Here is a 16119-nt window from a genome sequence, read left to right on the forward strand (position 1 = left end):
CAGCCGCCTTTTGTTTGCCCTCCTGCGCTGTGCACACACCTGGCTCCCTCCACTTTAATTATTCACCAGGAGAGTGTCTGATCTGTAGCCAAGCCTGAAATATGACTGGCATATTGCAAAAGAAATCATACAGGCCTCAAACCAATTCAATTACCCAACAATCAAAGTAAAAAGGCCTCTAATTGCTTTAAAAGGGAGGCGGTGGAGCAGGCCCGCCATTGAACGCTGACGGCATTCAGAACAAGACACAATGCACAACTGCAGGGGGTGCTAAGCTCAAGCTAATAAAGATCACTTTAGAAAGACCACGAGAGGTTGGGGAGTGGGGGAGGCCAGGGTTCAGGCATGTGCTCTGATCTTTAATTCCGCACCATTTTTAATTCATAGCACTACTGAGTGAGAGGAAAACTGCCATCACGCTTTACTATAATTATTTATATATATCCATTTATTTATGTATACATATTATTTATTGAGGTTGTTTTGTGCAGTAGTGAAACATGTGACTTACTATACTTGATATAATTTACTCACAGACATATATACATATAGAGTATTGTTTAATATATATATATATATATATATATTGTTAATTATAGTGTGTATTATTAATTTAACTATATACTTTGTAAGTGTGTAATTGTATTCTTTCACTTTAATGTGATATACTGGCAAAAGCAAATTTTACATTAAAACAACCAAAATCATTCATCAATGTCTTTCTATAAAAATATTAATAATAAAAAAGTATGACTAAGTAAAGTCAGACCTCTTTTTTAACTGCTGCTGATGCAATGCAAGCATTGCCAAGTAGCATCTTCACAGCGCTAATGCTCGGAGAAAAGCGCATTGACTTGGTTCTGATACATCAGCTCACAGACGCAGCCTTGTGCTGATCCACATCACCCTAGGAGTGATGAGGGAAAAAAAGAGCCATCTACTGTACCCACCCAGAGAGAGCAAGGCCAATTGTGCTCTCTCTCTTAGGGCTCCGGCAGCTGATGGCAAGCTGCATGAACGGGATTCAAACTAGCGTGATCGTGGCAGTGCTTTAGAACGCTGGACCACATGATCATGGACCACATTGACCACGTGGTTTAATTAATCAAATCCCAAATGATAAAGAAATAAGAAATATTTAATAGTTTTAAGAATTGTGTAAGTGGGTTTAAAAGTCAATGTAATGATGAAATAGTAATTACTGGCATGTGTTATCTGATTTGTCAAATTATTTGAAGACAAAAGCTGCCTTTTAAATATTGTAAACAGTTAAGATTGTCTTTCTTTCTCTTATAGAGTTATTATTTTGGTCTCAACAGGTTTCTTTATAATAATGACACTTTACATGGATGGTTCATTTGATGATGCTCAACTGACATTCAACTAACATTCAACTACATGTCTATTAAATGCAACTGAACTGAAAGATGAATTTAAATGACACTTTATTGAATGTAACCCAATATATCCAACTTTAACCCAAACTCCAATCTTAATATTTTAGCATTGGGTTTAGAGTTAGATTTAAAGTTAAAGTTAAGGTGTAGGGTTAAATTTTAGGTTGATTAATGGTTAAGGTTAGAGTTAGGTGTAGGGTTAAGTTCTATTTTAAATCAGTTGTATTCAACATATGGTTATTATTAAGTTACAGTTAATAGACATTCAGTTGAATGTCAGTTGAGTATCAAATGGACCATCCAAGTAAAGTGTTGCCTTATGTTCTATAGATATTTGGTTAAATGTAGTATGTGTATACCTTCGTAAAGTTCCATCTCTGGATGAAATGTCGAGCGATGTCTCTGGCGGCTTTCCCGTGAACCGCCACGCCGATGTCGTGCCAGGGCATTCTGGGTGTTTTATACCTATCAATGAAATCTTGACAAGATAAAAGCACACAAACAAACAATGACCTCTGAACGACAATAGAGTTAAAAGTGAGTTCATGAAACGGAGCACGTGGTGAATTAACTCCAGACTAAGTATTTGCGCGACTCTGATCTGTGTGACACTGATCAGCATAACAAATGCGGTGCCTGGGCCCCGGCGGCGGATCAAAGCGGGGCCTTAATCTCTGCGGCTGGCATTGGCGAGGATGCGCCGCCATCTTGAAGTGAGGGAATATTGTAATGTATATATCTGTCAGGCCTGCCCATCTTCCTGCTGGGCCGTAGCCAGACATCACTGTGTGGGCACCAGACCTTGCAAAGCACAAAAGCAGAGATGCAAAAATAGAAAGAGAGGGAAGGAGAGAGAAAGAGAGAGAGAGAGAGAGAGAGAGAGAGAGAGTGGCAGTGCTGTGAACTGACAATAACCCCTACAGGCTGTAGGATGGAATAGATTGGAGGAGCTCAGGTAGTACAATAACTCCTGCTTGTTTCTTCTCCTTCTTGTCTCTGTTTGTCTGATATTGCTTCATTTCAGGAATCTGACCGGAGGTATCAGAGATACACAGAGATACATATCAAATATATACAGCAGTAGAGCTCGTCGTTTGTTGTTTAGTTTTGTCTGGGTTTGTTTGTTTGTGTCGTATGACCTGTTGGTGCTGATGGAGTTATGAAAAAAAAAATCGAGTAATAAAAATCGTGTCCTTCTGGGACGTCTGAGGGTATTTTTTGTGATTCACCAATCAAAATGCATCATCCCGAGGACTACTTTACAACCAGAGAGGACAGGGCTCTTGTTATTGTGGAGCTGTGGACAGATCTCTCAGAGTCTGATGTAAAGCGTGCATTTCGATGCGTACCATCAAATGGCTTGTTGAGCTTGACCCAGTCTTTGAGGATAAAGTTGCAGTAGTCTTTGCCGTGCCAGAAGCGCGTCTCTCCACACAGCTCAGTGCTGCTTATGTGGCTTCTGAGGGAGCTGGTGTCTGAAATAAGAAGAGACTTCTTAAAAAACTTCCCTGAAAAAGAGAAATCTATAAGATAAACAGTTTTATTCATCAACCTTTCCAATCTACAGGCTAGAAAACATGTTATGTAATCTAAAAACTGTAGAAAATCTGTAATAAAGTTTCAATAAGAAGAGGAAACATCTCTAAAAAACAGAAATCTATAAGATAAACAGATAAACAGGTTGTGTTGAACTGACCATGAGGCAGCAGGAGGGAATGGTGTAGGCCGAGTGAGTAGGAGTCACTGGAACGCAGAGATAAACTCTTAGTGTACCACTCTCGAGCCGGCAGCGTCCTGGAGCTCACACTGTTCCTACTGCTGCATTGCTCTACCAAACACACACACACACACACACACACACACACACACACACACACACACACACAACACAGCCTGGGTTATATACTGAACACATACTAGCTAAGTAGATCAGGGACCCATATTTTCACGTGGTCATTAAGTCGCAACTCACTTTTATAGAATTCAAACCAAACAGCACACCACCAAAAACCACGAACCACATCCAACAGGATTAACTGTGGACGCTGTAAGAGGAAGCTGTCTGAAAGGAATGTTCGGGTGCTAACCCGGATTGTATCCAAAAAACATAAAACCACGGCTGATCAAATCACGGCAGAATTCAATGTGCACCTCAACTCTTCTGTTTCCACCAGAACTGTCCGTCACCACAATCAATTATTGTGCTCTAAAACCAGGTGTTTCAGTTTCACTGTCCAACCCCTGTATATTACATACAATAAAATTAAATATTCCACTTTTCTGCATATCTTTGCATTCAGAGTACACTAGTAAGAAACTCTCTCTGTCTCTTTTTTATACAATATAAAATATGAGTACAAAATCAGATCAGCTTAATTCTTTTTTTTTTTTATGTATTTATTTTTTACAAGCTGTCCTCGACCCACTTATGGTTATCATTCAGGAGACACACTGTTCATGTAGTTATTTTATAATCTTTCTTACTGGACTCGGTGGTCTCTGAGCTGCGTCTGCTCTTCTCCTGCTCTGATGGTGAGGTGTGGAGTTTAGTGATGGGGAGTGTGAGGGAGGAGGAGTTCTCCCCCGGCTCCTCCACCAGCAGATCCTCCTCCACCACCACACTGAACTTCATCTCCTCATCCTCCTCCAGCACTGTAGTAGCAGACTGCTGCACACACACACACACACACCAAACACACACACACACACACCAAAAAACACACACAAAGAATCTGAATTACTCTTTTGAATGCGATATATGTGATATATATAGATTCTATTGTCCTCCTACAGATACTACAAATTCTACCATCATCTTTTTCCATTTGAAAAGCTTCAATTACAAATATTTACACATGAGATATTTTAATGTGCTAGAATAGACAGAAAAAAATGACAATTTAATGAATAAGGATTAGTATTTAGAAGACAATTTGGAAGAATTTAATACAATTTAAGTAGAGAATGTGTTAAAAAAAAAAAACCTCTGTACTGTTATTTTGTTATTCATCAATTAGCATGATAATATGATAAGAAAATTCATAATGAATTAGTTAAATACCTTCACAAGACGCAAATCAAGTGACAGCTTTAACCATGCCTATTATTAATGTTATTAATTATTTTAAACATCACTGTTTGGAAAATAATAGGCCACTGTTGCTCGTTCTACTTATGTGTTGTAACTGCTTATTAATGGTTTATAACTTAATTAATAAGCATTAATAAACACCTTTGTAAACCCTTTATATAGGATCCTTATTTTAAAGTGGTATCAACTCTATTGTAGTGATATCATCAGTCTTATTTTCTAATATTTCATAGAAAATCAATTCTGTGTTGTCTCTAATGATGAGTGATTCTGAACCGTTGAACAGTCTTGCTTGTATGTACAGAAGAAATGCTATGCTAAGCTGCTATGTCTTATCTAGCTTTAATCGTCACTCTGTCTTTATTGACTCTGGGTTCTGGGTTTTTCTTTTTTACATTACATTACATTACATTTGGCAGATGCTTTTGTCCAAAGCGACTTACAATAGTCAAGTACAAGTAATAGGAATTAAGATAAACCATTTTTAGATAGGGCTTAAAGGAGGTCAAAGGGAAATAAAGGGATAGAAAAGTGAAGGAGGGGAAGAAGGAAATGAGGTTAGAAGTAGTTAGTGTGTTAGAGGTGTTAAGAGAGTAAGTGATGTTTGAAGAGCTCAGTCTTCAGGAGTTTATTAAAGATAGTGAGAGATTCTCCTGATCTGGTAGTAGAAGGTAGTTTGTTCCACCATTGTGGAACTCTGTATGAGAACAGTCTGGATTGCTTTGTGTGAATGTTTGTTTGGCAAAGCGAGGCGACGTTCATTGGAGGAGCGCAGCGGCCGGGTGGTAGCGTAAGCCTTCAGCTTTAATCGTCACTCTGTCTTTATTGACTCTGGGTTCTGGGTTTTTCTTTAGCAATAGTTTCTCTTGAGTAAAATCCACCACCTGCTCTCTATAATAAATACAGACGCCCATAGGGAGCTGTAATCTATTTCTACCATATGTTTAATGAAGAGAAGCTTCAAAGAGTACAGCAGAAGTTCTCCTTCGCTCGGGTTTGGCTGCAGAACTGTGACAACATATCTGACGTATTAAAGGCTGCTGATGTATTGAGCCGCCTGTCGACTCGGAGGTCTCGGGGTCTGGGAATGGCCCACCTGTACTGAATCAATGGCCGGACTTTATGACATGAATTAGAGTATCAGTGAGTGTAATGTGTTACTAAAGCCGCCCTCGCCCTCGCTGTCCCCTCGTCCCCGTCCCCTCGTCCCGAAAGCACCGAGCTTCTTTCTGAGCGCGGAGGAGAAATGGCCTCTGAAGTGCGCAGGTTAATGGCTCATGGAGGATCATAGTGGTCCGGGCTTGACAAATGGCAAATGTCACAGCAGTCTCCTCCCGGTGGGCATAATTTTATTAAGTGCAAATATCACTCTGCTCCTTAGGAGACGTTTGGAAAGGTTAGACCAACAGCTGTAACAGTTTCATGTATATTAGCAAAGATTTTACAGTCGAGGAGGCGCGGGTTGATAGATACAGCCACTCATGCATGGGGAGAGAAGCCCCTAAGTACATGCAATAAACGGCTCGATTTTGGAAGGGCTGAAATCATGTTTATTTAAAAGCCCCGGCCCATATTTAATGACACAATGGCGGGCAGGTAGGCTGCGGCCTGCGAGAGGTGGCTTATAAGCCAAATCATTCTCCTCATTTAGTGGCCCCCAGTAATTTGTTGACTCACTCATCCATGCAGGCCCTTTATGTTTAATGCAACTCTCCAGGGGGAAGGAAGTACCCGGTGAGGCCAGGCAATGTTCCTCAGCGTGAGAGCCCTGGGATTAGCAACCGCCGGCCCTTCAAGGGTGCCCCAGATGCTCTGTAATTGCGATTTTACGTTCGCTGGTGGAAAAAAAAAAGGAAGAAAGAAAGAAAGAAGCGAGATCCAGACCCGCAGACACCAGCCACAAAATCAATCCACAGAAAGAAAAAACACACACACACACACAACTGACGTCAGGTTAAAACCTTGACCACAATGGGATTTGTGGTCAATATTCCTCCCTAGACAAGTTTAAAAGCTTTGAAATCATCAGTCGTTTTGTTGGAAATGAAGAAAAATAAAATCTAAACAAAAGAATAATAATAATAACTTTACAGACGAAGAAAAATAATAATTTTGACATGTTAAAGAAACATTTAATTGCTAATCTCCAAAACAGCACTTTTTTACTTTACAGGAAACAGAAGGAAGTAAATAAAAGTCAATATAATAGATTTCTATTACTGTATTTCTAAAGGTTCATTCATCATCAAATTGTGACAGAATAAAAAAAAATCTTAAAAAACAGCTTCATATTAAGTCAAAAAGTGAGAAAAAAGTCATATTTTAGCTTAATAGAACGGCAGTCATGATAAATCTTTATTCCAAAGCAATATTAAGCCATTTATCATGATGATCTCATACAAATATAGGCTTTTACCAACAGTCGTAAGAACCTTAAAAAGGCAGGTTTACTCTAAACTAAGGTATATTATATGTTTACAATGTTGGGTTGATTACAGTAATTGTAATGTAATTTGTAATTCAGTGCAGATTACAAATATTAAACCCCATATCAGAAAAAAAGTTGGGAAAGTTTGGAAAAATATTAACATTGGTTTCTTCAAAGAAGTATTGAAAGGGATTTGTATATTTCTCTCTCTACACTGCATTCATATGATTTTATTAACTAATTTATGGAATTGGGAGGAATTTAAGTGCTTAAAGTGCAAGAGTGAGGACAAGCCTAAGCTGAAAACAGGTGATTTCCGATCCCACAGACAGCACTGTCTGCATTAAAAACATCCATTAAACAATAGCTAATAGAACCACATTGGAAAACCTTTGTCCAATAGTGGCATTGCCATCTCTGGATTAGAGACATCTGGGATGGACCATCAAACAGTGAATAAACATGTACTATGGTTAAATGAATCAGTATTCTAGCTCTTTTTTAATAGAAACAGATGCAACATTATCCTCTGAACCAAAGGAAAATAGGACCATCCAGACTGTTATCAGCAACAAGTCCAAAACAAAAGGTCTGTAATAGTAATTTACTGGTGTTTAATATTTTTATTAAACAAATATTTTTGTTAAATAAAAGGTCTGCGCTTCTTCAGAGTTGGAATGTTGATTAACATAATTCTGAACTGATTTCGCTCGTTCAAATAGCCTGAAAAATGTATTTTCTAAATAAGTTTTTTTAAAAAGCTCAGTTTAAACACTCAACCTACTAAAAAAATGTTGGGTTTAAATCAGGCTCGGGCTTATAATGACAGTTAGAACATGCATGGGCTTGGGCCGGGTAGGAATGGATTTTATTTGGGCCTGATCTAAACTCTACTGGTCACAGTAAGTATATATAGAAACACTGAAATATTTTTATAATATTTTAAACTCAGTTTCACCTTTACTGATTTGGAATAGTAGTCATTAAATATATATATTTTTTATTATTATTTTAAATCTTTTAAATATTATGGTAAAATCACACAGAGCTTTATATAAGTTAGTAATATTGATGTGTTTATTACAGTTTATAATTAATGAGCTCACTCAGTAAGTTAAGAATGAACCGGTTAATAATTGTTCTGTACTCTCTAATCAAATTCAGCTTTTGTCAAGTCATCCATTGGTCTGTTGGAAATGAAGAAAACAATAAAATCTAAACAAATAAATAATAGTAACTTTACAGAAGATGAAAAATAATAATTTTGACATGTTCAAGAAATATTAAAAACAGCAATTTTACAGGAAACAGAAGAAAGAAAAGTTAATATAATAGATTAACAATTATTAACAGGTTAATAATTGTTCTGTACTCTCTAATCACTGATGTAACAGTAGTGTGATTACGCCGTTTATCAGATTATGTAATCTAGTGCGTTATTACCCAGCACTGTCTGTGTGATGGTAATTGTCTGTCTCTGCAGCTGCAGTAAACCAGCAGACAGACCTGCTGCAGACGTGAGAAGCTCATTGGTGCGTTGGTGCTGATCAGTAGCGAGTAGAGTGTGAGCTGGCAGCTGTCAGGTGCATGCTGCATTCCCCCATCGAGCTCTCTGACAGATCTCACAAACACCCAGCTGGCACTAGCGTGTCGCCGACACTGATGGGGTCAGCCCGATGTTGACAAACATTGCAGGGCCACTGTGGGCTATAGCTCTCCATGGGTCACATTTACAGCAAGTTTACTCCTGTCCAATTTACTTACAGTTCACTGGGAGAAGAACACGTCTGAACTGCCACTGATACACTGATACCTAGTCTATTTCTGCAGCTCTACTGAAGTGTCAATTTATATCTCTGAGGAGAGTAACTCAGAGTAACTTAGTACAGTATGTAGAATTTGGACTCATTGTTATTAAAAGTTAAATGTTAATTTAGTTTTTTTATTTGTTTGTTTTATAGATTTGTTAACAGTGTAAAATGTTTAAATCTTAATGCACTTCATTCTGGGTCTATTTTCCACGCATAACTGTGTAAATGCACAGTATTTTTCTTTTTCTTTTTTTTTTTTTGTCTGTAATACACAAAAAATAAGACTATAATATTCTACTATAACATCTATATAGCAAATAAATCCAATTACCTAAAATATATATTTTATCTTTTTTTTTTACTATAATTGCATTGGAAGACTGTGTTTAATATTTTATTATTATTTCATATCTACCTTTTTATTTTATAAACTATCCCTAAACAGTAAAAAAAAAAAAAAAATCATGATTAGTAAAAATTAGCTGTTACTTTGCTCTAATGGCTCTAAGACTACTGTTTTTCAGTCTGCAGTGGGTGGGGCTAAGTGACTGTTTTATCATTGGTTTATAAACTTCTTCATTGGCTGGTTCATAGTCTATTCTGATAGACATCAGCTCTCAAATAGTGTTAATAGTGTTATGTGCAACAAAACTTTTAAAAATAAAGAAAATATATTATGTCCAATGTAATACTGAAGATGCAGGTTCTGAAACAAATATAATTGTCAAGAAATTTTAAAACAGTGTAAGGGACAGTTGATGTGTTGAAACTATGTAGTAAACTAAAAATCAACAAAAATTGTGATACTTGTTTTTCATTGGACAGCGACGATAGGGTATATATGGTATATATGCACTGTGTCAGATTAAATATTTTCTAATTTAATGGGATTCTGTATCCTTACCATTACTGTCTGACACAAACCTCATATCTCCAAAATGACAACTTTACAGGAAAAATAAATTACACTTTACCATTAATATATATTATTATTAATATATTATAATATCAGAGCAATATTACATAATAGTAGTTTAATATTTTTAGGTTTATCTCAGAAAAAATGCAAGTACGTTTAAACAAACAAACAGCCTGTAAAACCCGTAGCAACAATAATATCCAATCAAATCCTTGTGTCAACAAAGTTCAGTGACCTATATTAAATTCTAAAAATCTAATAAAAAGATAATTAATCTATTCAGTTTAATAGAAAATGACATTATTTCCTGTATGAATATATAATTACTCATTCTTTTAATAAAAAAATACAATAAATAAACAATCCTGTTATTTAACAGTATGAACTGACTGCATGATGTTACTGATGATGACGATGGTGGGGTTGGTTGTAATGTTAATGATGCTGATGGAGCTGTGGTGCTCTTACTCTGGTGAGGCTGGGGGAAAGTGCAGGACTGGGCTGAGGACTCCTTCTCACACTGCCCACGTCGGTCAGTCTGTGCTGGGAGTCGTCCCATCTCCCGTAGGCGAGGTCGATCCCCCCCAGGAAGGCCAGCGACTGATCGATCACCACTGACTTCTCATGGTGAGCCCAGAGGAGGGCTGTGGAGGGAACGTGGTCAGGGTGCCGGATCACCTATCATTCAACACAGTGAGATATGGAAAGTTAATTTTTTCACCCCATGTAGCAGTGCCAATATATTCTATAAACTACTGATAACATTTCTCCCAAATTCTAAATAAAAATATTGTCATTCAGAGCATTTATTTGCAGAAAATGAGAAATGGCTGAAATAAGACCTTGAATAATGCAAAGAAAACTTTTATATTGATTCAGAAATCAATATTTGTTGTTTTTAATCACAGTTTTCATGCATCTTGGCATGTTTTCCTCCACCAGTCTTACACACTGCTTTTGGATAATTTTATGCCTTTACTCCTGTTGCAAAAATTCAAGCAGTTCAGTTTAGTTTGATGGCTTGTGATCATCCATCTTCCTCTTGATTATATTCCAAAGGTTTTCAATTTGGTAAAATCAAAGAAACTCATCATTTTTAAGAGGTCTTTTATTTTTTTCCAGAGCTGTATATATTCTTTTAAATGGAGCCACATTTTAGTAAAGAACATGCATTCGGTGGATGAGCAGTATAGATAAGTCTGTTGATGGCACCCATGAAAAATTTGCTAAGTCTTATTTGCCGTTCCCAAACAGATGTTTGAAAGGGGGCTTCTTTGCTATGTTTTATAGGTTTAAAGAAGGCAAAAAAAATAATAAATTACATTAAAATAATAATAAAGAGTTTAAGAGGGCACCGAGTGGTCCAGCAGTCTAAAGCACTACCATTATGAAGTCTTACAGCTTGCCATCAGCTGCCGGAGCCCTGGGAGAGCACAATTGGCCTTGCTCAGCATGAGGCATCTGTATCAGCATCTGTATCGGAACAGAGTCTCTGCGCTTTCCTCCAAATGCACATGATGCACATGTATCAGAGGAGGCATGTGCTAGCCCTCACCCTCCACCCTTGTGTTGTGGCATCACCAGTGACGGGGGATATACAACTGAGTAGTGGCTGAATGTGTGGAATAATTAGCCTAGCTAAATTAGGAGAGAAAAAAATCTGGGAGAAAAATAAAAATAATATACACAAAAATAAATAAATAAATAAATACATTAATGTATCTATCTAAATAATAATAATAGGTGTGAGGTTTTTAAGGTGGTTTAACTGAACGCTCTGCATCGGAAAAATCTGTACGGCAAAAAAAAAAAAAACGAAATTTCAGTCAGGACTACAGCTGGCTCTGTGCCAAAAATAGCAGAGCTCATAAGATGGTGGCGCCCGATGTGAGAAACAAGTACAGCTGCGGCTCCACCCGCTTTCGCAGAGCCTCCAGAGGATGCTGCCCCTGGCAGGTGCTTGTGCACCAGCAGGGCCCAAGAATATACCTCCACCCAGCTGCTGCGCCGGCCCGTCTCCTCGGGGTGTGGGTCCCCAGCCACTTCCCAGCATCATTCTTCTGCACAATTTCAACCAGCGCTCCAATAAGATAATATGACGGTGCGTCAATCACTCGCCAGCCCGGGGTGAGCCTGCCGCCGTGATGGACATACTGAAGAGCCGCGATACGGTGCGATACGAGACGGCTCCTCCTCAGACTCAAGGCCCCGGGCTCTTACCAACACGACCGGCGAGGAGCAACCGGGCCATCTCCAGACGCGATCCGTAGGGTTCAAAACAAAGCCACATCCCCTCTTCCTGCTGCAGAGAGGTTTTGGCGAAACCCAAACATGATCTAAGTAAGCGGCTCCTCCCTACAGCCAGGGGGCCCGAAAGAAGCTGGGCTCTCCAGCGCTGTGCGTGATATGTTTTGATAGGGGCTTTGTTCTTGGAGGGACGTGACCTGCTGCGTTACGGGAGGATCTGGAGGGGGGGAGGGGGTAAGGCTGATGCAGAGGGACAGCTCCCCTCTGTATCTCTGTCAGTGAAGGAGAGCAGCCAGCTTTTAGGAACGTCTGACATACTGTAGGACTCACCATGATGTTGGAGTGAAGGCCCATCAGAGTCTTCTTGGTGTACTCACTGTTCAGACCCAGCACCACTTCAACCTCCTTGTAGAGCAGCACGCAGATCTTGACGCCCTGCTCCTGGTGAGACCATAAGAAACAAGCAGAAAGTCAGCGCATCTGTTTTAACCTTGAACAATAAAAGAGTGTTCCATCAACTTCTTGGTCTAGACCTTATACTGTAGTCGTGCATCTTAAAAAATTAGAATATCATTGAAAAGCTACTTTATTTTAGTGGGCCATTCCACCGAATCTGCATGTTGTAACTTGTAGTTAACTGTAAGTTAATTGTCTCTCAAAAAAGTCTTTATATAAAAGACATGGTTGACTGCATCTTCAAATAATTAATATTTAAAGTATGACAAAAAAAAATAACTCCTGTTAATGGCACTCATTCCTGTTACTGGAACTCACTCCTGTTACTTTTTATGTCATGAGTGACAGGAATGATAGTAACAAGAATGAGTTTTTAGCATAGATTAGCATTAGCAAAAACATGAAAAATAGCTAAATGGTGGCTATGCTAATAGCAAGAGGACCCTGAGCACATTGTGTTGATATTCCCAAAATTTGTATTTAGGTAACAGGACAGAGTGTTGAGATTGACCTCCTCAATCATAGTTAAAATAATACATCAAATAAAATATACAGAAAAATAAATGAGGGAATGTAATCATGGTCTTCCCATGATCTTCAGAAGAACCAGCTGATGTCACTTCCTGTTGTAGATATAACTTGTTATAGAATGTTTCAGATGTATCAGATGAGGTAATGTGTTATGGTAACAGGAATTTTGAGTAATGAGTAAAACCCAGGGACACAACTTAAATGTGTATTTTAAATATAATACTTAAATATAATAGATTTATTGTGGGAAAATATTTTTAAAGCATATATGGGATTTGACGCGTTTGTTTATTGCTTTTTATGTTGATGATTATACCTTATAGCTTATAGTTTCTCAGAAAATTAGAATATTATATAAGACCAATTGGTACTTTTGGCAGTGTGGGCAGTGTGCCAAATCCTGCTGGAAAATGAAATCCACATCTCCATAAAAGTTGTCAGCAGAGGGAAGCATGAAGTGCTGCAAGACTTTTCAGGAAAAACACTGCACTCTATAAATAGAGTTAAAAATCAATACTCACTGCTTTCCGTTTTAAGACGTGGTCTAATCTCCATGTGTTTCCATCCACCACAGGTCTTTTGAGGAAGATCTCTGGACTGAGCCTAAAGACCACAGGAGAAATCTGAGTTAAGCACCACCGCAGCACCACCTTTTAACTAACCCACTTTGAATTCGCTCCAGGATATGAATAATACAACTAGTGCTAATGTGATTACATTAATAATGCATTCATATCTTTCTAAAAATCCCCAGAGGGCTTTTAAAACGGGCTCAACTCAAAACTACTGTAGAGACTTTGGTGAGCAACCAAATCTTTTTTTGCATTTTTCTCCAGAAAGGGAGACATATTCGCACGTTGTCAAAAACGTTCATAACAAATATCCCCAGGTGGAATGAGATTTGATTCTGGGGAACAAGCATGCATGCTATGGTGTGCAAAAACGAGTCCCGCATGTTCTTCTACTACATCAAGGGGTGTGAAATAAGTGCTCACAGCGTCGTCAAACCTAGGCACAAGAAGAATGATTGATGCTGAGTCTAATCTGTACCACCAGGCTGTGATGAAGATTTCCTCCTTTGCACCTTCCAGGGCATCAGCTATGGCATCAAAGTACCCAGCTGCGTTGACAAACCTTCAAAAGAGGCACAGGACGGTTCATTTAAAGCAGTACCAGGGTGCCTCACAGATATTTCTTATACAGTAATTGTACGAGGAAGTAGTGCTCACATCTAGACAGGAAGGAACAGGAAGGAGATGTTAAATGGAACTCGCAAGAAATCAAATGCAGCAGCAGCTGAACTGACCGTCAGAAGTGATTCATAATACTTGAAATGCTCAAGTTTTAGAAAAGAAAGAAACTCATTGTCGCTCTAGAGCCTGAACTTTACTTCAATCTGAAGGTGGTGTGTTATATTTGTTGTACTGTAAGAGATTACTCCTCGGTAATTTCCTGTTTCTCACCACTGCGCTGTTGTGTTTTCTCGGACTGGGGCAAAAGAGCCGTGTCGATTTTCTCTCAAAAAGTCCTGCCCGAACCTCTGAGCAAATTCATCAATGGAGTGACCCCACCATCGAGCCTGTCTGTACGTGGAACACTTAATAGTGAGTGCTCTGTAATAAAGAGAGAGAAGAAGTGCAGTGGTAGTTAAAGGGAAAAAAAACAAATAAACATATAACACAATAATACAGTCCTCTCTGAAAGTAGTGGAACAGTGGTTCCAAAAAAGGTATATACATCTGTATTTAATACACAGTTTAGAACACGGTTTAGTACCTTCTGTTTAAAGCCATCCATTTTTATTGTGGGCAAAAGTATCGAAACATGTGACTGTCATGTGTTGTGTTATGTTGGATAAGTGTGTTCAGACACATTGAGACACATTGATTTTTTTTAAACAATAAAGAGCACTGAATTTCTGAACGCTCAGTTTCAGATTCAGGTTTTGCCTGTGCAGACTGTGCGTTTATAGTTAGAGGAGTAGCCAACAGGAAAGCCAATAGGCGCTGTCTATGGGCAATTTTAAAGCTGAAAGAAAATGGGAAATTAAATCAGAGCCATTGCTCAAATATTGGCCATAGCCAGTACAACCATTTGGAATGTCCTGAAGAAGAAAGTTGTCACTGGTGTACTAAGTAACAGATGTCACATAGGTATATCAAGGAAAAAGTGCTGAAAAAGCATCACAAAAGAAGAATGCAAAGGTTTAGTGATGTCAGTGGGTCATAGATTTGATAAAGATATTGCAAGCAAAGGATTTTCAACTACATATTATTTTGTATTTGGTCTATTATCAGTAATAATCTGTATCATTTTCTCTTGATTATATTCTAGAGGTTTTCAATTTGGTAAAATCAAAGTGGTCTCTTATTATTATTATTATTTTTACCAGAGCTGTACTTTAAAATACAAATGGGTTCATAGTTGGAGTTGAATGACAGTAGAGTCAACCTGCCTGCAAAGATTCTCAATTGTCACTCCATGCCTGACTCCGGTCTCTTGTGTCCCTATTTTGATGTGGAAGCCCTTATCATAGAGAATCACCGTCCCCACTTGGCCGTCCTCGGGCCTCATGTAGAGAACAAAGGAGTCTTTCACCACCAGCCATCTGAAACATGAAGCAGATGCCCGATGAGAGTTGAGCCGTGGAGAGATTTGATCCAGCCGCTATAGGAAAACAGCCATAATAAGCAAAAATAAGTAAACGGCCGCAACAAAAGACACGGCCCGGCCCGAGTGCCCAGCTAGGGCCGCAACCCGAGGAGCGAAATTCAATTGGAGCCGAGGCGTCACTGTTTGCTTTTACGAGCTGTGTGAATTTTTCAAGCGTAACTCTAGCTGCCTGTAAAGCAGAAATAAAAACAGTGTTTCTCCACAGATGAAGAATAGTTCAACATGAGCATGTGTTATTCTGTCCTACTCGTTTCAGGGGCAGCTCTGCTCTGTTCTGTGCTGTACGGCGGTTGTGAGAGGAATAGAGTCGGGAGGTCACAGCGATGACTGTAAGCCTGTCAGCCTGGGCTGGTTCTCACGTAAAAAACAAGAGGTATCAGTTCTTGTGTTTGAAGGGAGTGGTTTAGAACAAAAACAAAAGGGGCCAGGGAAACATGACTTGACAGAAAACCATTTATTCTTCTATTCATTCCAGTGAAATTGACTGAAAGGTGGAAAAGAAAATAGATAAATAGAATTACTAAACATGTCAGTGTATTTCATTCGTTTGATTTCTAGTACAATGG

The 16119-nt window shown here is 38.6% G+C and overlaps 1 protein-coding gene across 2 annotated transcripts in view; it reads right to left on the reverse strand.

Moving 5' to 3' along the window:
- Positions 1–16119, reverse strand: part of si:ch211-168k14.2 (phospholipase D1) — a 46485-nt gene that overhangs the window by 15577 nt on the left and 14789 nt on the right. The window contains exons 9-18 of one of the 2 annotated variants that reach the window (XM_022680628.2): positions 15336–15488; positions 14344–14493; positions 13931–14014; positions 13402–13483; positions 12224–12334; positions 10115–10324; positions 3882–4062; positions 3094–3225; positions 2747–2872; positions 1757–1875 (exon numbers count right to left, since the gene is read on the reverse strand). In XM_022680628.2, coding sequence (XP_022536349.2) covers positions 1757–1875; positions 2747–2872; positions 3094–3225; positions 3882–4062; positions 10115–10324; positions 12224–12334; positions 13402–13483; positions 13931–14014; positions 14344–14493; positions 15336–15488 — 1348 coding nt within the window. Of the gene's footprint in view, positions 1–1756; positions 1876–2746; positions 2873–3093; positions 3226–3881; positions 4066–10114; positions 10325–12223; positions 12335–13401; positions 13484–13930; positions 14015–14343; positions 14494–15335; positions 15489–16119 lie in introns of both variants that reach the window. The other variant, XM_022680627.2, reaches the window with a different exon arrangement.

The sequence above is a fragment of the Astyanax mexicanus genome, chromosome 11, assembly GCF_023375975.1.
Source record: "Astyanax mexicanus isolate ESR-SI-001 chromosome 11, AstMex3_surface, whole genome shotgun sequence".
Lineage (NCBI taxonomy): Eukaryota > Metazoa > Chordata > Actinopteri > Characiformes > Acestrorhamphidae > Astyanax > Astyanax mexicanus.